Source organism: Alligator sinensis, unplaced genomic scaffold, assembly GCF_000455745.1.
Source record: "Alligator sinensis unplaced genomic scaffold, ASM45574v1 scaffold186_1, whole genome shotgun sequence".
Classification (NCBI taxonomy): domain Eukaryota; kingdom Metazoa; phylum Chordata; order Crocodylia; family Alligatoridae; genus Alligator; species Alligator sinensis.
In genome coordinates, this window is record NW_005842904.1 from 522373 (window position 1) to 548948 (window position 26576).

The window sequence follows — 26576 nt, forward strand, 5'->3', positions numbered from 1 at the left end:
TTGTTAGGATTTTACATTATAGAAGTTAATTTATATAGGAAGGGAAATACATTTATGTTTTATTTCTACATATTTATACTCTGCAGCCTACATACATTATAGAATCTATATAGGAAGAAAGATATATTTATATTTGTTTTTATACATTTATACTTTACAGCACACATACATTATCAAATGTATATAGGAAGAAAGATATATTTATGCTTGTTTTTATACATTTATACCTTGCAGCATACATACATTACAGAATTTATATAGGAAGAAAGATATATTTATATATTTGTATAAAAGCAAGACATTATGAAACACACCATGAAGTTGGATGGAAAGGCAAGTGACAAGCCTTTAGTGGGGGGTGGAATGGAGTGAAGAGGTGCAAGTTCCTCTACCCCCAAACTGAGACACAGCTTCTTTCCTCCAACTAGCAGGAAGGAAGATTCCACAAGCAGCAAAGAGAGGGGAGCAGTGCCAGTGCCACTGCCTGAGACTGCAACCCCTCCAAAAGCTCCAGCCATAACCCCACCACCACCGTGACAACAACAAACACCAGCACCAGCATGACACTCTCCCCCACCCACATTTCACTTCCCATGCTGAACCTTCCAGTGCCAGAGGAAGAGCTGAAGCTGGATATGGATCTCAGTGCCCTATCAGGGAAATTCTGGGGAAGGATGGGGAATCAGCTGAGTTTGTGCTCGGCACCGCTCAAGTTTCCCCTATAGCCAGGTCTCCTTCCCCAGAAAGCACTTTGGAGGAGGTTGACTCAGAGGTTGTGGAGGCAAGTGGCTCAGCTGAATCTGCTCCTCCTGTTGCTGTCCCTCTGCCTGCTAAGGAGGGGGCAAGTACAGCATCCACACATGCACTTGCACCTCAGAAGTGAGTGGGTAGTGTGGTCTGGGATCATTTTGAGCTAGCAGACGATCCCATATACATTATCTGCCTGCACTGCCAAGCCAAAACCAGCAAGGCAACAAAACACATAAGCATCTCGAGGATACTGATGCATCTCCACAGGCACCACCAAGCCAGGAAGTGAGAAATACAGAGACTTTTATAGCATCAGGTCTGTCACTCGGACAATCAGTGCGGACCACCTCAGCACTATAGGTACCTCTGTGACCACAAATGGTTGTACTTTCCTGGAATGTTCTGATTGTGGAAGCCATCCCTGAAACTCAGATTGAGTTTCCTCTGGTACTCCATCCTAGTGAACTCGGTCTGTGCAGTCCAGCATCATTTCATAACAGGAGAGGCCAGGTCACAGGGTTTTCTCAGGCCATGAGTCCATGTGCTGTGGGTGTGGGGAGGAGCTGGCAGCAGAACCCCATCTCAGAAAGAATCCTTTAGCATACAACATACAGCTAGTAGTTGTGGTTCCTTCTCAGTGGCAGTCTGCTGATTCCCGCAATGCAGGAGCAGGTAGGGGCGATGCATGCTTACTCCATTTGGACTCTCAAGCCATGCATTGTCTGCTTGTATGCAGCTTTTGTGATTTACTGGCTGACAGTTAATCTAGGTACAGATTGAACACCTCCCTTCTATTGTCTCAAGTTTAGGTTAGAGATTAGGGAAAACTTCTTACACTGAGGGCAGTTAAGCACTGGAACAGGTTACCCAGAGAGGTGGTGGAATTTCCATCCTTGGAGGTTTTTAAGACTCAGTTAGTAGGGCTGTGTGAAATGGCTGTGTTTCGATTTGGTTTTGGATCTGGCCATTTCAGAGGACAATGATTCATTTCAGTGTTTTGGATCACTGGCCTGTTTTGTCTCAGCCAGATCTGTTTTGGAGATTCAGCTCTGCTAAATCTCCTCTGAATCTGTTTCAAATAGGCTGCAAAGGAAGCGTCACACAGACTTACCCATCCGGTCTACCCAGCCAGGCTACCCAGCTTGAGACTGGGGGCTACAGCACCCCAGCAAGGAGTGGGATGGGGCCATGGGTGGCTTGTCCAGGGAAGGGGGAGGGCCACTGCCCTCCATGCAGGTGAGGAGACCCCTGCACAGATCTCTGATCCCTGTCATGCTGGGTAGCAGGGTAAGGAAGCAGTGCAGAGCAGCAAGCAAGCCTACTGGTTCCTGCCACACAACTTGCTCTGCAAGGAGCAGAGATCCACACTGGCATTCTCCTCACTGCTGCTGCCCTCCCTGCACTGGACCAGCAACATGGGGCTATGTGGGGCAGGTAGCAGTGATGAGGAGACCCTGATGTGGGTCTCTGCTCCCTGTGGAGCCAGGTCATGCAGCAGGGACCAACACTGGTCTGCCGCACAACCTGGCTCCACAGGGAGTAGAGATTTGCACCAAGGTCTCCTCGCCACCATTGCCCACCTCATTCAGCCCCAGATCTCTGCTCCCTGAAGAACCAGGTCATGCAGCAGGGACCAGCACTGCCCTGCTCTGTGACCTGGCTCTGCAGGGAGCAGAGATCCATGCCAGTCTTTGCCTCTGCTGCCCACCCTGTGCAGCCGCACATTGCTGGGGCAGTGTGGTGTAGGCAGTGGCAGTGAGGACACCCCTGGTATGGATCTCTACTCCCTGAGCAGCCAAGTTAGGTGGCAGGGCAGCAGCATACAGCTGTTTCCCTGCAAGCCCAGCTCCAAAACTCCAAAATTTTCTGAAACATTTCTGAAATGTTTCAGATGCCTTATTCTGTTTTGGAGATGTTTCTGAGCCTTCTGTTTCAATTCAGATTTGGTATTTTGGGCACTCAGACAGCCCAAAACACCTCTGAAATGAAATGGCTGCTGAAATTTTACACAGCCCTCCCAGTCAGATCAAGCCCTGGCTACGATGATCTATTGGGGATGTTCCTGCTTTGAGTAGGGGGTTAGACTATTTCACCCCCTGAGGTTCTCACCCTCTCCCATCCCCCAACCCTAATTTTCTATGATTGTATGAAGCTGAGTAAGCATTGTTCAGGGATGGTCTAGGAGTAGCTATACCTAAAGTGCTTGTAATAAAGCCTAGGAGCCCACCTCCCCCTCCCCTCCCCCACACACAGTGAAGATAACAATGAGAACTCTGCATCTTAAAGTAGGTGTCTATTAGACAAGAACATGCTCAGTATCAGAAGAATGAAATGGATCTCCACTCCTGGCGTATTTGTGAAAGAAAATTAAAGCTGCTGGGAAAGTTTTATGGAGGGGATACAGAAAGAAGAGTTTTGGATCTACAGTTAGAGGATGTCATGTGTAAAGTTACCCTTGCTGTCCTCAGATTGTTTGGCTTACCAGTGCTTCTGAGTTTTGCTGGTTGCCACATAAGACCAGGAAGGATTTTTTCTGTTCTCCTTTTGCTACAACTATTAGGGGGGAGTAGGGTTTGTTTGTTTGCTCTTGTATTCCTCACAAGCATTAGGTGTTGGCTGCAGCCAAGGCTGGGGATTTAGACTGGATCGTGCCAATGCTTCTCTTTGAACTAAAACCTAGAGGTTCCTGGTTAGAGAGCCTTGGCACTCTGATCAGGTAAAATCTATCACCACATCTGGAATCAGGAAGGAATTTTACACTTTGGTCAGATTGGTACAGACTTGGGGGAGGGGGTTTTGCCTTTCTCTAATACAGGACATGGCTCTCTTTCTTGAATCTCTCAAGTGAATTTTAACAACCCTTGGAGCAACAGGATGCTGACAGCCCTCATTCTCCTGATTTACCTATGGCAGGTTAGTGGGCTTTTGGTGTCTTTGGGCAATATGACTTTTATTTGTGCATAAGGTCGATTGCCTAGTTTTTAGAAATAGGTTAGATAAGGACTTGTTTGGAATGGTTTCAGTATAGTGATCCTGTCTGGTGCAAGGGGTTGAACTAGATGACTTCTGGAGGTGCCTTACGTTTCTGATTCCAATATTTCATTCATTGTTTTTGCCCTGTTAAAATGTTATTACATTCATAGCCTTACATGCTTATCTAAGTGATTCTATTTCCCAGAACAGGTGATAAGCTGGAGTTTAGCCCTTCTGAACATGTTCAGTCAGCGAGTGTGGGCAGTGCTAAATGACAACCTGGGTTTTTGGTAAAAAAAAAAAAAGAAAGAGAAAACACTCTCTGTGAAAATGTTCATTGTGGTGAAACTCCAAAAAGAGGTTTAACTAAATGTGTTAACTACCAGTCTTAACTCCTACTCCATGTCCTTCCTCTTTGTTTGCCCTCTCTGTAAGGCCTGCAAGCCAGAGATGTTCTCTTTCTATAGTTGTGGAGGACCTGGAAAAATGAGGCTGCATTCCTGACTGCATTCTGCAGGATAAAGTAATAGTAAACAAGAAGGTTAAAAATAGGATCAGAATAACTTCAAAATTCTGAAAGTGGCCCTGAATTTCTCACATTTATTGTCAAAAAAATAAGCTCATATATATTTGGACCCACATGAGAATTCCTGGGAAGTAAATCAAAGAACTGTGATAAGTGATACCAGAGAACTCTAACATGCCCTTGATAGGAGTTACATGATAAGATCCATAAGTAAATGGACATGGAGGGAAAGGGGTTTTGTTAGACTACATATACAAAGTAAAACTGCTTCAACAGTGAATCATGCACATCTGACACGTTTTAGCATGTCTTTGTTTATTCCTTCTTATTGTGTTGCCACTTGCCCCAAGCTGCTAGAAGTATTTATTTAAGGCATGGAAGGGTTATGTTGGGAAATCAGTGGATTGCTATTTCAGTATATTCTCTGGTTCAAATTTCTTTCTCTTTACCCACTGTGAACAAGCAAATTAACCAGCAGTTTTATTGCACAGATATTCTGAAACCTGCCCCTCCAGTAATCTATATCCAAGAAGTTCCATCAGTGCTTCCTTCCAGGGCCAGGCTCCTAAATTCTAGGTCAAAGGACTTCTACCAATGAGCATAATGCCACCAGGCTTTCCTTGATTTTTCTCTCTGAAAAGACCTGATCAAAAATGCAAAAGTACTTTCATTTAAAATTTTAAAATATCATATTCATTTCATTCCATGAGTTTTAAAACATGACAATTTGGGTAGTGTTAAAAATATTTTTGTACAAGATATCATTTTTATTATTGTGTTTAACACTTTGACAAATAAAACTATTCTTTCCAAACAAAATTAATGGTATTTGTAGAAGTGTTGGAGTGATGTTGTAGCTGTGATTGTCCAAGAATTATGTGAGAAGCAAGGAGTTTTGTGGATGTTGGATCAGCTGCCTGGTTAGGGTAAAATTAGACAAGCTTTTAAATGCAAAGCATTCTTCATCAGGTCTGGTATTTTTTATTCTAGTTAGAACATTGTCTCGTCAACCTGACAGACATTTTGTGAGCATAACACCTAAATTTTGAGAGTCAAAGAGCCTGTGCAGTATAGCACTTATTGTACTTTGTATTTTGTTTCCAATGCATTATAGACATATTTTTGAGGCTATATATAAGAATGTGGCACATGAGCATGAAAAGTTAGGCTAAAATTTACAAAGCTATTTAATAAGCTTAGATATTTGCTTCCTATAAAGATGAATAGGAATGCCTAAGTGACTGAAAAGCTTAGTCTTACAGTGCTACAAACTGTTTTATCCATAGATCATTTGCAAATATGAGTAATTTTAGTCTCTCATATATCTCTGTGAACATTGTAATTCTATTTACAGATGGTAATACTGAGTTCTTACATGAAATCTTTCATCTCTTGATCCATAGCTTATTAGAAAGGAAGATTAGCCATGTCACTTATGGGGAAACAGGCACAGTAGGGAAGGTAACTTGACACAGGTCACATTACAGTTCCAGTGGCAGAGAAAAGAATACTTTTTCAAGTCTTCCTTTCCTATTTCTAGTGACCATTCCATAGAGTTTTCCTTTATTGTAACCTAATGAAAATTCATTCCAAAAGCAGACTAAAGCAATTCCCCTTTGTCACATGAAGAACCTGTTTCTGGTCCAAGTTATATACAGAAATCAAAAATGAGTCACGTGAACTGAAACATCAGCATTGCTTGCACAAGTAAGATCAGGATCAGAGCTGGAACAGGAATCAGACAGTAAGATGGCATTTTGGCATTTAACATCTTTATGGTCCTTATAAAATCCCAGTCACAAAAAAACCAGAAACCTTTGCTTGTGCCATTTGAACCCAGTACAGATTTATTAATTTTAGACCAAAGCTATGATTATGATCACCTCATCTGGCTTATTTAACATAGTGTAGAGAGGACACTGGGTCCTGCATCTAATCTAAAAGCCAGTGGTTTAACCATGGCACATTATTTGGAGACATTCAGTACTGATTTACAGATTCCAAGTAGTGGATTATTCAGAATACCCCTTGGCCAGCTGTTCCACTATTGAATTATTAATGTCACTGTATGCCAGATTTTGCAGTCTCTATTGTTCCAGGTTCAACTTTCAACCAGGGGATTTTGGTCTGCTTCATTAAATAGCCTCATATCAATATTAGATCATCTCTTACAATGATGAAATTTTATTTGCAAACCAGTAGTGTTTGGAACAGAAGACTTTTCATCTCCTAACTGTAACTTAAAGGCTAATATGCCCTATTACATCCCTCACTGCAAGAAAACCATCACCCGTCTAGAGGGGAAACCGATGGCCTCTCAGTGAACCCCCTTCTGCAAAATGATTTCCTCAGGCCTTCCTTAACCTCTTTGTTCCTCAGGCTATAGATAATGGGGTTCAGCATGGGAGTAACCACTGTATAAGAGAGAGTCACTAGCTTCTTACTGTCTGGTGAGAGGTTGGATTTGGGGCGCAGGTGAACAATACCAGCTGTGCTATAGAACAGAGTCACCACCACTAAATGGGCTGCACAGGTAGAGAAGGCTTTTCGTCGTCCCTCTGCTGACTGCATATGGAGGATGGCATGGATGATACGGAGGTACGAGACAGTTATCAAGGAAAATGGGATCATCACTATTAGAACAATGACTATAAAAATCAGCAGCTCAAATAAGGAGGTGTCTGCACACACCAGCTTCAGCACTGGGGGAATGTCACAAAAGAAATGATTAATCTCATTTGGCCCACAAAAGGGTAAGCTGAACAACCAAGCAGTGAATCCTACCATCACTGGGATACCAGAAATCCAAGACCCAATCACCATCCAAAAACAGTGTCTCCTGTTCATGATAGTAGTATACTGCAAGGGGTGACAAATAGCCACATGCCTGTCATATGCCATGGCAGCTAAGAGAAAACTCTCAGAGGTGACAAAGAGCATGATGACATTCAGTTGTAGGGAACAGGCAGTGAAAGAAGTGACTCTCCTCTCCACCAGCAAACTCACCAGCACATTGGGGACAATGCACAGGCTGTAGAAGATCTCAATCAAGGCCAGGTTCTTGAGAAAATAGTACATAGGGGTGTGCAGGGCAGGGTCAATGGCCGAGATGACAACAATGAGACAGTTCCCTGTCAGGGTGACCAGGAACATCAGAAGAATAAGCACAAAGAGTAAAAGCTGCAGGTTGGCAAGGTGAGAAAATCCCAAGAGGACAAAGCTAGTAACAATGGTCTGGTTCCCCATCTTCACTTCTTCAGGGTGTTCCATCTGAAGAATGATAGCTGTATAGCTAACTTCTATTGTAGCTGTGTAGCTACTACCTATTGGTACCTTAGAATATATCACACTTCTGGGATTGAAGTGGACAAAAAATTTACCTTTAAAATCAGCAATAGCAGGAAGGTGCCCCACGACAGGATAGAGAAGCAAACCTGCCTATATCCAAAAGATGCAATGTCATCTCTCTGTCTTTGAATGCTTCATACACTGGTTAAATGGGGTATTTGAATTTTCTCCCACTACCAGTGGGACACTGTCCCCAGACAATAGGTTGTTGATCCATGCAGGATGATTAAATAATTAAGCAACTGTTTTATACATTGATTATACAAGCATAAGAGTACATGTTTATGACGTAAACCTTCAATAACAATACGTCTGTTTTATCTGCCTTGATATCTATGTATGTATATGTACTTTATGTATCTCTCTTCTATGTATCTGTGCTAAATCTATTATTGATCTGCCTCGCTTTATCCATATGCTCATCTTACCAGGAACGATGAAATGTACATGTGAAATGCTTCAAATTCTGTCCTAATTTGAAGGGCTTCTAATCTGGAGAGGGTCACAAATGTACAGACCTATCCCAGATATGTGGTTTATATTTTTCTGAAGCCAATGCAGTTGCACCACTCCAGAGGTAGGGAGCTGGGGCAGTAACCATCTTGACCACAATTACCCAGAGACTTCTGAGGACAGTCAAATGGAAACAGCAAAGCCTTATGGGCATCTGTTCCCCCAGGCTCCTGTTAGTGCTTCCTATCATTTCAGGGCCGGTCAGGTTCCTGTGCACTGCAGCCAATGGGAGGAGATGCCTGGAACTAAAATCTATTTTGTTCTGTGCACCTAAATGGCATATGCACAGCCACCTAACTGCAGTTTCTGGAACATACAAACAGTCTAGGATTCTATTTCACCTTGTGGAAAAATCAGATGCCCTTCTTGCATATAAGAACAGGTTCCATTTCCTGCTGCTCAGCAAAGCGTCCTAGCTGCCAGACATGTCAAAGAGCCCTCTTCTTGAAACTGGCCTACTGTACATTACATTTAATATTCATTGGATAAAATGGTTAAGGACCTACATTAAATGTCATGTCCCTTTCAGCCCTGTAGTAACTTGATGCAGCTTGTAGTATGGAACATGTCTTATGTACAGGAACTTATATATGGAACTATTTACAGTATGGGGTAGCAGTCTTGCTACTACAGCTTTTGGAAGCATTTTGGACCTGGCTTTCTTGCTTTGCTGCCATATTGGAAAGGTCCTGATGGCCAAACTAGACTGTTTCTTGTGATGCCATATTTTCTGAACTCTGTACACTCCCAGGAGAACTTACTCTATATCACAGGTCCAGGATAGAACCTCGTGGTCTACTGACTTATCAGTAGTCACTTGCCAGTGGTGCCCTGTAACACCTTAGTAATTCAAGAAGTGCTCTTGCATATCCTATGGTTCAAAAACCTAGCTGTTCCCTGCATGGCTGATAAACTCATACCAGACAGACCTTTGGATGCCAAAAAGTTTTCATCCTCCAGCTGTGGATCTGCAGGATTACTGTGGAGTGACCCTTTGGATACCTCAAGGCATGGTAAAAGGTACTAGAAGTGCCCTGGATAATAGCAAGTGCTATCTTACCCAGATAGTCCTTCTGAATCATAAAAAAAATGGGTTTGGAAGGGACCTCAGGAGGTCTAGTCCAATCCCTTGCTCAAAGAAGGCCCATCCCCAAAAAGATCATCCCAGCCAAGGTTTTGTCAAGCTGGGTCTTAAAAATCTCCAAGGGTGGAGAAGCCACAACCTCTCTGGGTAACCTGTTCCAATATTTTACTACCCTCCTAATAATAAACTTCTTCCCAATATCTAACCTCAATTTCTCTTGCTGCAACTTCAGACCATTGCTCCTTGTTCTGTCATCTGCCACCACTGAGAACAGTCCAGCTCCATCCTGCTTTGAAACCCCTTCAGGTAGTTGACCATCTCTCAGGATTCTCTTCATTAGACTAAATAAGTCCTGTTCCCTGAGTTTCCCCTCAGAAGTCATGTCCTCCAGCCCCCTCACCATTTCTGCTGTCCTCTGCTGGACTCTCTCCAGTTGTCCACATCCTTTCTGTAGTGGGGGAACCAAAAGACCTGTACATGGTCCTTCTTTTAAACCTGTCCCACTGGGTAGGTAAGAAAGAGAAATATTGTTGCCAGGAGGAAGCAGGGTCTAGCTTGGTTACCCGTTCCCAGTGTTACAAAGCTTTTCCTGTATTGTATATTAAATGAACAGAACAGTAGGTCAGGTTCAAGAGGAGGGCTGGAGATAGCTATGGGCAATGCTTAATCTATTGATTAGTATTTGGGACACTAGGCTAAGAAGCTGATTTAAATCCTGTGTAGTTGAAGGAGGCCTAGAACCCACGTCTCCTGTTCCTCTGGAAAGTGTCCTAGTCACTAAATTGTTGGACTAGAAAATGGGAAAGTGGGTGATCTGGAGGAAGAGCAAGTGGGGGTGGGGGGAGGGAGGCAACAAGGGAGGTGTTTTCATTCTTCCTGAGAAATTGGGGCAATCGACTAGTTACCTTAAGTGTCTGTACACAAATGCATGGAGTCTGGGAAGCAAGCAGGAAAAATTGGAAGTCCTTGCACAGTCATGGCACTATGATGAGATTGGAATAACAGAGACTTGGTGGGAGTTCGCATGACTGCAGCACTTTCATGGATGGACAGAAACTGGTCAGGAAAGACGGGCAGGGGAGAGGAGGAGTTGCACTTCATGTAAAAGAGCTGTATGGTTGTTCAGAGCTCCAATATGAAACTGGAGATAGGACTGTCAAAAGTCTCTGGACTAAGGTCAGAGGAGAGAAAAACAAGTGTGATGACATGGGGGGGAGGAGGGGATCTACTATAGACCATGAGACCAGAAGGAAGTGGTGGATGAGGCTTTCTTCAAACAGCTAGTGGAAATTTCCTGATCACAAGCCCTGGTTCTCATGGGGAACTTAAATCACCCTGACATATGGGAGGGCAATACAGCAGTGAGCAGGCAATCCAAAAAGTTTTTGGAGAGTGTATGGGACAAATTCCTGGTGCAAGTGCCAGAGTGGCCAGGTAGGGTCCATGCTCTTCTTGAGCTGCTGCTCACAAAAGGGAAGAATTGGTGGGGAATATACTAGTAGATGGCAACTTGGGCAGCAATGACCATAAGCTGACTAACTTCAGGATCCTAATGAAAGGAAGGATGGAGAGCAGTAGAGTAAGACCCTGGACTTCAGAAAAGCAGACTTTGGCTTGCTCAGGGAAGGCATGGACAGGATCCCCATGGGAAGCCAGTCTTTAAGACCTGGCTAGTTAAAGTTTTGGGTGGGAAAATCCAGTTGGGGATGGTCATGCTTTGACCAGGGGGTTAGACTAGATGACCTCCTGAGGTCCCTTCCAACCCTAACTTTCTATGATTCTATGATGGGGAAAGGAGTCCAGGACAGCTGGCTGTACTTCAAAGAAGCCTTACTGAGAGTGCAGGAACAAATTATCCTAATGTGCAGGAAAACTAGCAAGTATGGCAGAAGACCAGTTTTGCTTAGCAGGGAACTCTTCAGTAAACTAAATCACAAAAAAGGAAGCTTGTAAGAAGTGAAAACTTGAACAAATTACTAGGGAGGAGTATAAGCATATTGCTCAGGAATGCAGGGATGAAGTCAGGAAGGCCAAAGCACAATTGGAGTTGCAGCTAGCAAGGAATGCGAAAGGTAATAAGAAGGGTTTCTACAAGTATGTCAGCAACAAAAGGAAGGTCAGGGAAAGTGCAGGTACCTTACTGAATGGAGAGGCAATGTAGTGACAGAGTATGTGGGATAGGCTGAAGTACTCGATGCCTTTTTTAACTCAGTCTTCACATTCAAGGTCAGCTCCCAGATTACTGCACCTGGCAGCAGAGTTTGGGGAAGAGGTGAGCAGCCAACAGTGGTGAAAGAAAAATTTACAGACTATTTAGGAAAGCTTGACCTGTACAAGTTCTTGGGGCCAGATACAGTACACCTGAGGGTGCTGAGAGAATTGACATGATTATAAAGCTGCTGGCCATTATCTTTGAAAACTCATGGTCAGGAGAAGTCCCAGATGATTGGAAAAGGGTAAATATAATGCCCATCTTTAAGAAAAGGCAGAAGGAGGATCTGAGGAGCTATAGACCAGCCAGCTTCACCTCAGTCCCTGGAAAAATAATGGAGCTAACAAGGGACAAGAAGAGTAACAAGAAGGGTATCTACAAGTATGTGAGTAACAAGAAGAGCAGGGAAAGTGTGGGTTCCTTACTTAGTGAAGGAGGCAACCTAGTTACAAAGGATGCAGAAAAAAAGATTGAAGGCCTTTTTCACCTCAGTCTTCACAAGCAAAGTCAGCTCCCAGGCTACTACACCCAGCAGTGCAGTTTGGGGAGGAGGTGAGCAGCCTACAGTGGAAAAAGAACAGGTTACTGACTATTTAGAAAAGCTGGACATGTACAAGACCATGGGGCTGGATAGGATACACTGAAGGGTGTTGAAGGAGTTGTCTGTGATTGCAGAAACACTGGCTGTCATCTTTGAAAATGCATGGTGTTTGGGAGAGATCCTTGATGATTGGAAAAGTGCAAACATAGTGCCCATATTTAAGAATTGGGGAAAAGGAGTATCCAGGGAACTACAGACCAGTCAGCCTCACCTCAGTCTCTGGAAAAAAAACAGGAGGAGATCTTCAAGAAATTAATTTCTAAGCACTTGAAGGAGAAGGTGATTAGGAACAGTCTGCATGGATTCACCAAGGGCAAGTCATGCCTGACCAACCTGTTTGCCTTCTATAAGTTAATCGGCTCTGTGGATTCAGGGAGACCAGTGTATATAGTATACCTTGATTTTTAGCAAGGCTTTTGATACAGTGTCCCATAACATTCTTGTAGGCAAGCTAAGGAAGTATGGGCTGGATGAATAGACTGTAGGATGGATAGAAAACTGGCTGGATCATCAGGCTTAGAGGGTAGTAATCAATGGCTTCATGCCTAGTTGGCAGCTGATATCAAGTGGGTTGCCTCAGAGGTTGGTGCTGGGGCCAGTTTGTTCAACATCTTCATCAACAACCTGGAAAATGACATACAGTGCACCCTCAGCAAATGTGCAGATGACACTAAGATGGGGGGAGTAGTAGATACAGTGGAGGGTAGGGCTAGGACTTTGGTGACCTAAACAAATTGGAAAATTGGGCCAAAATAAATCCCATGATGTTCAGTAAGGACAAATGCAAAGTCCAGCACTTTAGGATGGAAGAATCCTACATGCTGGTACAGGCTGGGGTTTGACTGGCTGGGCAGCAACTCTGCAGAAAAGGACCTGGGGGTCACAGTGGACAACAAGCTGGATATGAGCCAGCAGTGTGTCTTTGTTGCCATGGAGGGTAATGGTCTGCATTGGTAGGAGTGTTTAAAGCAGATCAAGGAAAGTGTTTCTTCCCTTCTATTCAGCACTTGTGAGGACACATCTGGAGTGCTATGTTCAGTTTTGGGGCCCCCACTACAGAAAAGTTGTGGGCAAATTGGAGATCGTCCCAGTGAAGAGCAATGAAAATTTTGAGGGGGCTGGGGCCTATGATTTCAGAGGAAAGGCTGAGGGAATGGGCTTATTTACTCTGCAGAAGAGAAGCCTGAGAGGAGATTAAATAGAAGCCTTCAACTACCTGAAGGGAAGGTTGAAAGAGGATGGAGCTGGACTGTTCACAGTGGTGGCAGATCACAGAACTAGGAGCAATGGCCTCAAGTTGCAGCAAGGGAAGTTGAGATTAGATATTAGGAAGAATTTTCTCGAGGAGGATAGTAAAACACTTGTGGACTTTCCATCCTTGGAGGTTTTTAAGACTTGGCTAAGCAAAGTCTTGCCTGGGATGAGCTAGTTGAGGATGGTCTTGCTTTAAGGAGGAGGTTGGAGTAGATGACCGCCTGAGGTCCCTTCCAATCCTAATTTTCTATGATTCTATGGGAAAGCCCTCTTCTCCTACCATTAACATCATATTTCCTACAAGAATGTGCACAGAACATTTTTTTTTTTTGTCAATGGATCAAAATTGTACTCAAATCAACAAACACCTATAGTGATACAGTTGTGTACAATGATATAGTTGTGTACATGGCTAAGTTGTGTACAACTTAGCCATGTCAAGTAAAATAGAATTTGGCCTAAATATCAAGAAGAGTCATTAGGTACTCTGAAAATGATAGCAAATTAAAATCCAATTGGGTTAGGAAGTTAGGAACCTGGTTGTGTAGATCTGTGTTCCATTACAAAGCTTATCAAGGTCATGGCCTCTCACCAAAACTGCTGCAGAGGACTATCCCTGGTTTGGGTGGAGCGAGGCCAACAAAAAGAGCTTGTGATGTCTTAATTCAGTGGTCAGTATCCTTTAAGCCTGAGGCCTGAACATCCCGGCTCTGAACCCACGTTGACTGAATGGCTTTGGAGGCATGTAAGCAAAGTGTGGGACTTTCCTGGCACCCATGCCTATGCTGCTGTCACTTCTTCCTGGCCCTGGCCTGGGCCCAGGCGGAAGAACTGTTTTGGGGCCATGCAGCTTCCAGCTGTACCTGTGTTACAACTGGGATCAATGCGGGGAAGGAGCAGAGAGAAGCAGTGGCAGTGTAGACAGACACTGTTCGAAGCTCCCTAAAGCCTAGCACAGTCCTCCCCCCACCCCCTCCTCCTGGTTCCCCAGCCTTACAGACAGGGAGCAGGATAGGGGCTCAGAGAATCAGTGGCAGTGTTTGGGGAGGGAAAGCCCTCCAGCTCTGCAGGCCAAAGCAAGTGGCTTGGGATGGCCAGGGGGCATGGGGAGGCATTAAATGCATGAAGAAAAGCAGGAATTCCATTGGCTTGAACTAGCCTTCAGTTGGGCTAGCTTGTGACAGTTTTAATAAACAACAGAGAGTTAATTCCCCAGGGATGTCAATTTAAAAGCAGCTATTTTCACCAAAACAGGGCTCTGGAAATAGCAAGCATGAAATTATTTGCCTTATAAACATTGCAAGATTTCAGAGAGGCAGTCCGTAGAGTACACACAGCGATAAAGACACACAGTAGCACTAGTGCAACCCCCAGTTATGTGATACTTTGGCAGAAGGAGTCAGACTGTATGAAACACTGTTCGGAGCTGAGCATCAGTGGAGCCCCAATTCTGCTTCACAAACACAGGCACCATCAATGCAAAGTTTGCTTCTTTGCCCTGAGGTTAGAAGGTAAATATTATTGGATTACTCTGTAGTTTCTCATGTCTAAGCCATGCAGATTAATTCTGTACAAAGTCTCTAAGATACGGTAGTACACAGCAAAAGCTGTTACCCTTTAAAAAAGGACATGGAGAAGTTAAAGAGGGCTGGAAGGGACCTTGGGAGATCATCGAGTCCAGCCCCCTAAATTGTATAGTGTGATTGAAAAAAATCTTTGGTACCTAAATAATAATACATTATACGGGGCTTTTCTTTTTTTCCCAGGGGAAACCTATGTATTGTTTAGTATTGGGGGAGGAGAGTTGCTTTATTGTGTCTTTTTTAATTTTTGTGAATGGAGGGAGTGGGGGCAGTTGTTTTTTCTCAGAAGCATGAGCATTACTTTGACTGGGATCAACACTCATGCTAGGACTTAAATCCATAGGTTCCTGGCTAGAAGGTCTTCTTTTTTTTTTTTACCTTGGAGTCAGACAGATCAATAAATTTGGGGTCAGGAAAGAATCTTATTCCATGGTCAGTTTGGTCCACAATGTTGGGATTTTGCCTTCTGCTGCAGCAGGGGAAAGGGGGCTCCTAACACCATGAAAACTAAGTGGCAAATAGACAGGGAAGAGTGCTAAATAACTGTTGGCCTGTTGTTTAGTTCTGGAAAGTGGGAATTCTCCAGTCCAAAGCTTAAGATTCAATACTCTGCTGGAAAGCATATGATGTTCTGTAAGCCTGCATGAGAGACATTCTAGAACCAAAAATGTACAAATATATCTGCAAATGCTTTCAAATTTAATTACTTTTTGTCTATCACTAGAAAAAACAAATGAAGAGGAAACCTATCCCACTTCATGAAAAAAGGAGGAGGCAATCAAACTTCTGTCATAGAATTCATCTTTCTGAGATTCAGGAATCTCCCAAAACTACTTCAGATTCCATTCTTTCTGCTTTGCCTAATGATTTATATTGTAACTGTCTCTGGAAACATGCTCATCATTGCATTGGTTGTGGCTAATTAGCACCTTCATACCCCAATGTATGTCTTCCTGGCAATTTTTTCCTGCTTAGAAATATTCTAGACATCTACCATCCTGCCCAGAATGCTGGCTGGTCTCTTGACTGAAGACTATACTATTTATTTTACTGGCTGTATTGTGCAAATGTATTTCTTTGATTGTCTGGCAGGTACAGAAAGTTCTCTCTTAGCAGTGATGTCTTGTGATTGGTAGCAATATTTAAACCACCGATTTATTCATCCTTAATAAATGACAGGTTTTGTCTTAAGCAATCTAGCAGTCAGATCTTGGATAAGTGGATTTCTGATTTCTTCAATTATTATACATTTCATAGCAGAATAATTTTCTGTGGCCCCAATGAAGTTGATCACTTCTTTTGTGATGTCGCCCCAATATTGCAGCTTTCCTGCAGTGATATCAGGATGGCTAAACTGACTAGCCTGCTATTCCTGCTTTTGTAAATGTGCTTTCTCCTTTTCTATTAACCTTGGGTTCCTATGGGTGTATTATAGTTGCCATCCTGAGGATCCCTTCAACTACTTGGAGGCAAAAAGCATTTTCCATCTGCTCTTCTCACCTCATTGTTCTAACCGTTTTTTATGGGACTTAATTATTGTCTATTTCATACCGAAAAACAGCCCACCAAGAAGCATGAATAAAGTGTTCTCTTTCTTCTACGCAGTCCTTACTCCCCTGGCCAATCCCCTCATCTATAGCCTGAGGAACCGAGAAGTAAAGGAAGCCCTGAGGAAAGTTGTCAGTATATTAGTAAGACCCTCAAAAAGCTTGCATTAGTTGAATAAAATGTGCATTAAAGTTGGGCTTTTATTACGTCATTACAAACATAGGTGCCCTCTGTTCTGAAAATGTTATATGCAACAGATATGTCTGTAAGTGTGTAAAGCAGGGAAGTGAAATATTCTTGAAGGTATTTTGATTTTCAATTTTTAAAATGTTTGTTCGGTTTTTCATTTTTGTTTTCCTTTGGATTAGCTAAATTTGGATTATGTACATGTCAATTTCCAAAATAATTTTTTTTTTTTTCAGAAGTCCAAAACACTTCTATAAATTCTTTTCTTTTTTCCTTTGAGGAAAGTAGACATTTTATATGGCAATGACCTACTGTCAAAAGTCTTAATGTTTCCATCAAACATTTTAACAGAAACATTTAACTGTCTTAGTCCATGTAGTTGCAGGCAATGATTCTGTTATACTATGTGTGGCTTAAATGTGTTAATATAATAATAATGTTGCTTGAACATAGTAAAAGAAGGAATTAATTGCGTTTGGAATTAGAATTGTGGAGATTTCCTTATTTGCTCAGTTACTTGGGTAATCAGCCATGAAGCAACAGAAACCTAATTGGCTTATGCTGACCCATCAAGCAGATACCAAACCAGTACCTGAAGCTGTTTCTGGTGCCAGAGAGGTACTTGGGAGGACAGTACATGCAAAACCAGGTCCTTAAAAGGGAGGAGCTCAGAGACGAGAGAGATAAGCAAGATAAGAGTAGCCTGAGAAGTTTGATAAAGAACAGTTGGATTTGTCCAAAACTTCCTGCTTCTCAGGACTCCTTCCAAATTTGCTGCTTTTTCAGTAGTCTGCCTCTGACCTGACCTGTTTTTTCAGGATCCCAGGTCCGCAGTAGGCCAAGCAGCTAAAAACTAGACTGAAAAGTAGGGCTGACAAACAATTAAAAAAAAATAAAAAAAAAAATCTCGCTATTAATTGCAATTAAGTGTGATTTTTAATCACAATTTTGATTGCATAGTTAAACAATAATAGAATACCATGCTGCTGCTCCTCACTCCTGGCCCAGAAACCCCTGGCACTGCCTGTGCCCCTCACTCCCAACCCACAGTCCCCTGCTCCCTCCCGTCCTTCTGGAGGGGGTTCCCAGCTGCACCCATCCTGACCAGGCTGGAGCACAGCAGCGTCGATTTCATGTGGGCGGCAATGGAATGAGTACAACTCCAGCATGTTTGGAGGAGGAGAAGATGTCTAAGTTAGCCCCCCCACCACCCTGGGTTGGGGCTCCAGACCTACCCCAGGTAGCCTGGCCATACCCCCCCACCCCCCGAGGAAGCATCTCTTGGGGTCACCTAGCCCCGTAAACATGGGCACTGCCCCTGGTGCCTCTAGCCATGGAGATCTGCACCACCCTCAAAAGACCCTCCCACCTCTTTCACTTGCTAGAGGGGCAGGCACAGATAGCTTCCCACAGTGCCTTGGCCCTCCAGCCCTGGCTCTCCATAGACATACCTGCAGCCAGATGTGAGGGCTGCTCCCACTACCCTGTCTGGCTGTATGCTGGACACGTGTTCCTCACATGCATACACAGTGTTCCCTGCCTCCAATTGCCCTCCCCCTGCTCACTGCCATCACTACCACCTCCAAGCCACCTGGCAAGGCAGTGGTGGCAGTGAAGAGGAGTCACAGGGCAGCCCAGATACAGTCTCTGGGCAGCTGCAGCAAGAAGTAGCTGACAGCAGTGAAGGGGAGGGGCCACTTTTCCTCTGCACTGAGCAGCATCTTCCTGACCACTGCCACTGCTCAGTGTGGCCAAGTATGTCTGAAGTAGGTACAGGGCTGGCCAGGGTCAGGGCTGTGTGTGCAGGTTCCAGCTAGTCTGGAGCATGATTAATGCTTGTTTAAAAAAATTAACAAGTTATTTTATTTTTGCGTTAATCACATACGTTAACTGCCCTACTGTCTTATTGTGATTCTCCCCTGAGCTCTCTCTTCCCTTTTTCTGCACAAAAATTGAGAATGAATATAGAAAACAAAACAGAGTCTCTGAATTTATTTTCCTGGGTTTTTCCAACATGCTTAAATTGCAGATATTACACTTTCCAGTGTTTCTGATTATTTTTATTTGGCAGTCTTAATGGGCAATCTTCTCATCATTACAAGGGTAAATTTCAGGTACTATTTCCATATTCCCATGTACTTCTTCCTTTTGAACCTCTTCTTTCAAGAATTCTGCTCCATCTCTGTAATTGTCCCCAAATACACGGCCAGTTCTCTAGCCAACACCAAATCCAGATCCGGCTTTTTCAGGGGTGTGTAGCAAAACCATTTTTCCTGTTTCTTTTGAATGCTTAGATTGGAGTAATTTGCAGATGGCTAGATATCAATCTTAGGCCTTAAGCATCAGCCTAAGACATTCTAAGACCATTATGGATAAGGGAGTATGCCAGCAGCTGGCTTCTGGTTCCTGGCTTATGGAAAATTCTTTATTAAATTCTGTGTACCACTACACCTTCTCTGCACTTTTTAGTAGACCAAACATTATCAATCAGTTTTTTTTCCTGTAATAACCCCCTGTGACAGGACCTGTGTCCCAAGAGTGCCATGACACCCTGTGATGGACACATAGCGTCTGCTTATTCTGACACCTTGGGGTGCCCTTGATGTTGCCCAAAGTGTTTGGGGAGTTGCGCTGAGGACCCACAGTGGGTCTAATCCAATGCAAACTTGTCACTTGGGCAATCATATGTGGTCTTTCTGGCCCATTGATGTCCTCCAGGTTCTGGGTTTATATGCCCTAGAGCCCATCCCCTTTTGGTTAAGTGACTTCCTAAGAAGAACAGGGGTTTATCCTTTTACCTAATGGGCAGTCTGCCCCTCCCTGCTGCAGTTAGCTGCCTGGAAATATGCACCACTTCTGTGGTTTATCACTTTTCAGCTAGCCTTGGCTCAGCTGCCTGCCTACACAGCAAGGCTAGCTTGTTGTTCCTTCCCCTTTAACAGAGACCTTTGACTTCCTGCCCCCCCTCCATCTTCCTGCCCCCATTGCTAAAACTCTTGTTCTGAGACTGAAATCACAAATATGTAATTGTTGGATTTTAATAGCTTTAAATTTAACCTACTTGGTCTCTCTTACTTTATCTTATGTCTACATCTTCTCCATGGTCTAAGAATGTGGACATAAGATTACATTTATATCAATGTTTCTCATGTATACTATTGCACTGGTACCAAACATAAGTAAATAAGTAAAGTAACTACAATCAAGTGGGGCAAACAAGTAAGGGTGAAACTAATTCAGTAATAGACATGAAGCCAAATCCAAATACATTGTCCCATCAAGTATTGATAATTGCTGTGTTCTATTATGTCATGCCACTGTTAATAAATGTCTTCATCTACAGCTTAAGAAGTGATATTATAAAAGTGACTTTAAGAAAAATGCTAGGTAAGTAGACAGGGTACCCCCCCCCCAAAGTATCTCTTTTTCTAAAGAGTTCATAAAAATAAAGTGCAATAAAGTAACATGATTATTGCTTCAGTGAGTTTAAAAAATGTATATTATACCAAAAGCAAACTTTGAAGAGCAGGAAAAGAAAAATCATGATTGTATTCTAGAAATGTTCTTAATGCACTGTTAGTGGATGTTACAAGGATATTTAGGAAAGTTAGTGCACAGATTTGATTTACAATGGGCTTTCAGCAACTGGTGACAGACTTTCAAAGATATTTAGGTTCCTAACAGTTCATATAGGCTCTTATAGGGATTAAGAAAAAACACTTGAGCATCTTAAATGCTTAAATCTGATTTGAATTTGAAGGGTGTTAGGTAAATTTGAAATCCTAGCATTCAAACCGCAGGCTTCAGGGAAGGACCAAAGACAAGACCCAGTCCTAGGATTGCCAACCCAAGAACTGGGGTTCCTGCCCTCCCTCCCCCCACTGATGATCTGCAAATTTTTTTTTACTGACAACTAAATGTCACAACCCAATTAACTTGTGCCCATGCCACTGAGCAAGAGATACCATTCAAGTCATCTTCATTTGACTATTAAGGGTTAAAAGACTTCCCTGCCAAGAAATTCCTTGAAACAAAACGCTGGTGGTGTACTACAGATAATTGGTCAGCTGAAATAAAATGCTAGGGGAAACTATATATAATTGGTCAAAGATAAACGTAAGCTCCTCACACGTAGCACACACGTAACAGGTAGAGAAACCTAACCCACTACCTTTTAACTTGAGGAGACAAACAGCTGCCACCTGCCAAAAAATTAAAGATTCCATATAACAGTTCACGATTGGGCATCTCTGTCAAACACCTCTGCCTATAAATAGTTTAACGGTTTCCGCCCAAGTCGGAGAGCTCTGGGGATCTCACAGGAAATACCTGTGCTTGTCACCAGAGAATTGGGAAATTGATCAATTCCCAATCGATCACCCCGTCAGCGTAAAATATTGACGTAGAAAGTCTGGCAAGCGCGACCGTCCGTTTTCGGCGCCACGTCCGTCATTATCTCGTCGTAACCTAACTGCGTGCGTGTACTCGACTCTGTAACCGAAGTTATATGCGTATACTCAACTCTATAACTGAAGCTGTAACGGAACAAAGGCTCGCCTGCGTCGTCCATCACTATCTGGGCGACGTAAGTAAACAAACTCCTGTAACCTACACGCGTCTGTGCCTGGTTAATTCCACTCCATCCATCACTACCCGCCTGCCGAGCTCTAAATCTAAACACTCCGGTGTGAGTCAGGCGGCTGCTGCTCCGATTCACGACACTAAACTTTTTTCACTAACACATGTTTTTACTGTCAGTAAAAAATGTTGTTGGGTTGGCAACTCTACATGGTTTTACACTGTGCTGCCCCCTGGCCAAGTGTCCCCTACTCACTCCCATACTTTGAAATTCCTAACTGCGCCCTACACTGTTGCCCACATCCAAGACACCCCCCCCCCCCCGTCCCCCAGTTTTACCTTCACTGGCCTTGCCTTCCCATTACAGCATGGACTCCCACCCTCTGCTTCTCCCTCCACCATCCTCTCCCACCTCCTGCCCCAGCTCCATCCCTGTCTTGCTTGTCCTGGGCTGCAGGGCCTTGCATAGATACTGTTGGCATTGGATTTATGACCCATATGCCTTGTTTTATGTGGACCCAAACCCTCAGACCAACCACTGCTTCTCCATTTGATAATAGGCAAATTGTATTTATATACAGTGATAGAAGATAAAAACAATGCAAGCAAGGCAAACAAAAGTAACCCACCCAGTTCTATATCTACCAATCCTAGAGCTGTCATAAAGGGAAAGTACAGCTGGCCAGTATGTAAGTTTAATCCTGAGGTTCTTTCTTGAGTGTCAGATGTCAGCACCCTGGAGGTTGAGGGCCAAGACCCCCACCCCCCTCCAGTGGGGTGGTTAAGATGGACTAGCGGTATGCCCTCTGTTCATGGTGGTCTTGGTTTCCCTTCTCAGGGACCCTTGGCTGCTATGAAGTCTCTCCTTTTGTATCCTTTTCCTCCTCTGATCACTCTTCATTCCCGGGCATTTTTGATTGGTTTCCCTGTGGTCGTTGTACTGTCCATGTTCTGTCCTGTCAGCATATTCCTTTGTTCCAGTAAACCCATCACATGCGCACACACTCTGATATTGAGCACTGTGGCCTAATAGTACCTTATCTCATGTTATGGAACAGTGTGTTACATGTATTCCTTTTCCCAGCCTGTGTATGTTTCCTTGTCTATTGGCCTCAGATTTGCTGTTTGCTGGTTCCACACAGAGTAGGCCTTGAAGGTAACTTTGTCACAAACAAGCTTTTAGAAACGAATTAACCTATGCCATCCCCTAAACCATTGTTTGAAGGTGCATCTACAAGCCAGCTCTCAAAAGCAAACCTCTAAAAATCTTTTTCTAGCCATTAGATACCTTCAGGATGAGCATTGAGAAGGCCCTGGGATATCACTAAAATGAACTATGGAGGCTCTAGCAGACCAGCAAACTCTGCAAGACAGTTTACTGCAGTACTCTAAGAAGAATTCCAATTTAGACACCAGGTAGTGCTGCTCTGCTCTCTCTGTCCAAAGATACTTGAATTCACATGGATCTTGAAATGAGTTGAGTCTTAAGGGTGGCTCATGGGTTTGTTTATGGACATCACAAGTAAGTGTTTTTAGGCCAGTTTTTATGGACCATCTATAAATTTACAGTTGGCGACTGACTAATCCTTTCATGAATTAGAGCTGAGATTTTCATAGAATCCGATGGGAGTTAAATGCCCAAATCCTAATTAATTTTCATTCAGTAAGTCAGGAATATTTCCTGTTCTTGCCTATACCATCTGTGTAACTGTAAACAGGTCATTAGGGCCAAATTTTCAAAGCCATTTAGGAGAAATGGGTTCCTAATGTAGCAACTAAAGTAATACCCACAATGTTGATTGGACTCTATATCAGTTGGAAAGATGAACATTTTGAGGTATCCAGACCTTTAGAGAGATTGCAACCATCCCAAAATTTAGTTTTTTAAAAAGGTAACGTTTTATCTAAAATAAACAAAATCAAATCTTCACAATGAATTTTTTATCATTTTCCTCAGAGCTTCTTTAACATCCTTGTTCCTCAAGCTGTATATGATGGGGTTAAACATTGGTGTCACTATAGTGTAGAGAAGACTTAGCCCTTTCTTAATACCAGGAGACCACTTGGATGATGGTGCAACATACATGATAATAAGTGTCCCATAGAATAGGATGACAACAGTGAGGTGAGAGGAGCAAGTAGAAAAGGTCTTTTGCCTCCCACTGCTGGAGGGGATCCTGAGGACTGTAGTTAGGATGGATATATAAGATGCTGCTGTTAACAGAAATGGTATGAGAGTAACAATGAGGGCTATGAAGAATAAGACCTTGCCAATCCACTCAGTATCAGTGCAGGCCAGTTTCAACAGCAGTGTTGAGTCACAGAAAAAATGATCCACTACTTGGGAACCACAGAAAGGTACCTTGGAGACTAGGTATAAAACCACACCAATGCTTATAAAAGTGCCAAGCCATGTACCAATGGCAAGCTGGATACACACCGAGTGGTTCATGAGGATGGTCTAGTGAAGTGGGTAGCATATTGCTAAGTATCTATCATAAGCCATTTCTCCTAAAAGGAAACACTCTGTAGCTCCAAGAGACCCCAAAAAAATAAGCCTGGAGTAAGCATCCATTGATGGAAAAGTGTTTCCCTTCCATCAAAAAGCCTGAGATCATAGCAGGGATGATGTTTGTTGTATAGCATGTCTCTAAGCAGGACAGGTTAGCCAAGAAGAAATACATGGGGGTGTGGAGTTGTGGCTCTGCCACAATTTTTATTACAATGAGGATATTCCCAACCACTGTCACAACGTAGATCATGGAAAATGCCATGGACAGAAGCAGGATCTGTGGTGGATGGAGGTTCCTGAATCCAAGCAGAGTGATCTTGAAGATTAGAGTCTTATTGGTTCTGCCTAAAGTTTCCATAAGCAGTGCCTACACAGAAGCAAATCATCCACACATTAAGTGATCAAAAGAATGTTAGAGAGGGGCACAACTCTAATAAGCAATTAGTGGATGGCATAGCATGTCTCTATGAATAGGTCTTTCCATGGTTTGAGGCTGGAAATGTTTAAGGGGTCTGAGAGACTTAGGTGTTCAACACCCATTGAAAGTCAATGGTGCCTTAAGAGATGAATGTAAACTGATTTAGCTAAACTTTTGAAAGCTCTGTGTGCATATTTTTAAGAGTGGCTTCTTTGAACTTACTTTAAGTAAACTGGAAAGGACTTAAGATACAAATAACATTCTCTTAATTGGAAATAAATGTATCTATACACATTTGTTATGGTGGGAATTTTAAAAGGACCGAAGTAATTTAGAAGAATAATTTATCTTTACTTTCACTCAAAGTGTTTGTAAACCTAAAATAACCTGGAAAGCTCCACAGTAACAATTTCCCTCACCACCACTTTGCTTCTTTTTTTATATACATGCTGAGGTCACCTTATAGAGAGACTTTGAAAACATCTTAAAGCAAATTAAATCAAGGTAAAAAACAACAACGAACAAACATTGAGGCTTTTAAAAAAAATGAACAAAGGATGGTTTTAAAAAAAAAAATTGGTTTTCATAAAAAAATGCCTGTACTTGTGGAATTTTTCTTAGAATTTTTTTTTCAAGCTAAAATAACCGGTTTCAGTTTCTTGCAATGGGTAAATTAATCCCTCTTGTTTGTAAAAGGCAAACAATCAGTTTTGGTTCTTAATCCTCCATCCCAAGAAGTCATTTGTGGTGGTTTTTACCAAGTGGAATGGATATTTTAAGAAACCCAAAACTTTGTAGACAAACATGTCTAGATCCAATTCTATTTATTAAGAATGTAAAAACAAACAACCCAGTTAATACAAAAAAAGGTGGCTAGTTCTTCATCTTACTCATTTTTTATGACTCAGTCTTAATGCTAAGTTGATAGCATGTTAAAAAAATTGGATGCATTAAGGCATTTTCAGGGGCCTGAACAGTGGGATGAAATCTGAAGTGTGGTCTAAAACCCATTTAGGCACTATAGAGGTGGAATAAAATCTGGCCTATAAGGTCAGTGTCAGAAGAGATCATTAGACCACATAGTCTGCCCTACTGTATGTCATAAGCCATGCTTTTTCATGAAGCTGTCTCACTGTTGAGCTGAATGCTGATTTGCATTTGATTTAAGCATATATTCCAGTAAAACATTAGAAGAAACAGAAAACTTTTCTTTAAAGCAATGCAAAATCATCAAATGAAACTGCCATAAGATATGGCCTAAGCAAAGAATGTATTGGGGTCATTTGCACTAGGAATAGACACTTATAAGAACAGTAAGAATACCCATAATGCTGGTGCTCATAATTAAACATTCATATGGAATATTAATCTTTCTGCTTCAGGATTACAGCTGTACAGAAAAAATCATTGACCAAAGTTGGAAAGAAACTTTGTAGGCATGATAATTCATAATATGAGGTTTCACGTGCTTTCCTGTTAAGCATCTGGGTGGAATATTCATAGGCACTCCTTGGAAATACTTGGAAGCTTAGTACCTACCTCCTTCAGACAGTATTACAAAAAATATATTTTTTCTTTTTAATGAGATAGTTAGCCTGAAGAAAGGCAGAAGGCAGAGTAGAGCTGCACCGTATAGACTAGCTAAATCATAGATGCATATGTTTTTATGAGCCCAAGATCTCTTTATCAGGTACTGGTTAATGTTACACATAAGGATTTGTGCTTGCTTCTGTTTCATAGAACTTCCTTTTCTTTACACTAGATTCAGAAGACAGGTATAGACAGAAATAAACTGACAAACTGATTAAATTAATGAAAATGTACATATTACCTTTATATTCCACATATCCTGACTGGATAAAGGTGGACTTTCTTTCATGTACATCTCTTATCTAGTAATTAGTAACTTTCTTGAGCACAGGCAGGCATCCATTTCTTCAATTAACCTTCCTTCTCATTAACATTCTTACCATCTCTGAAAATATTAGTTAAAAATATTTCTCTACTCTAAGATTTTTTTAATGGTTTCTTTACAGAATAAAAAAGAATATTCATCTTCCTTTATAATTGCATTTTGGTTGTGTTAGCTCCATGCTATATATGAAAACACTAGGATATTGGTTGGGCATCAACATGCTGTTGATCTCACCTAATACCAACAAGACTCCCCTAGGCTAAGATTTTCAATGCCACCTGAGGAACCTGGACACCCTGAACATTATTAGAAAGTAATAGGGTTTGGGGATCTAAATCCTCTAGGCAGCTTTCAAAATCTCTCTAGCAATACATCTCCACTGACAATTTGAAAATTATTCTAGTTTTGTAAAACATTATATAAGGGAGACTAAGAGCAAATAGAAACTTTGATATCATGATCAGTTAACTGGTGTGAAATTTCCAAAGGAAAATAGTTAAACTAGGCACCCTGCTCTCATTGGATTTCAGTGAAGCTGTGGGCCAGAATCCCTCAGGCACCTTCCATTATGGTCA

General features: G+C 42.4%; 2 protein-coding genes across 2 annotated transcripts; both read right to left on the minus strand.

Annotated features, from left to right (window-relative positions):
- Nucleotides 1-6535: 6535 nt before the first annotated feature.
- Nucleotides 6536-7519, minus strand: LOC106722945 (olfactory receptor 10A7-like). Its single transcript, XM_014525861.2, has one exon. It carries the CDS (start codon nt 7517-7519, stop codon nt 6536-6538), a length of 984 nt encoding a protein of 327 aa, XP_014381347.2.
- A 15783-nt stretch (nt 7520-23302) lies between these two features.
- On the minus strand, nt 23303-26022 carry LOC106722947 (olfactory receptor 1L4-like). The gene is made up of 2 exons (XM_014525865.1): nt 25918-26022; nt 23303-24035 (listed from the first exon to the last, which is right to left on the minus strand). Exons 1-2 carry the CDS (start codon nt 25969-25971, stop codon nt 23652-23654), a joined length of 438 nt encoding a protein of 145 aa, XP_014381351.1. The 5' UTR covers nt 25972-26022; the 3' UTR covers nt 23303-23651.
- Between the last annotated feature and the right edge of the window lie 554 nt (nt 26023-26576).

What these genes read in the sequence shown, in the direction of transcription:
- LOC106722945 (XM_014525861.2), bottom strand. Translation starts at nt 7,519, where the DNA reads ATGGAACACCCTGAAGAAGTGAAGATGGGGAACCAGACCATTGTTACT.
- LOC106722947 (XM_014525865.1), bottom strand. Translation starts at nt 25,971, where the DNA reads ATGTACATGAAAGAAAGTCCACCTTTATCCAGTCAGGATATGTGGAAT. An exon ending in AGGATATGTGGAATATAAAG is followed by an intron (nt 24,036 to 25,917) that starts GTAATATGTACA and finishes GCTTCTGTGTAG; the next exon opens with GCACTGCTTATGGAAACTTT.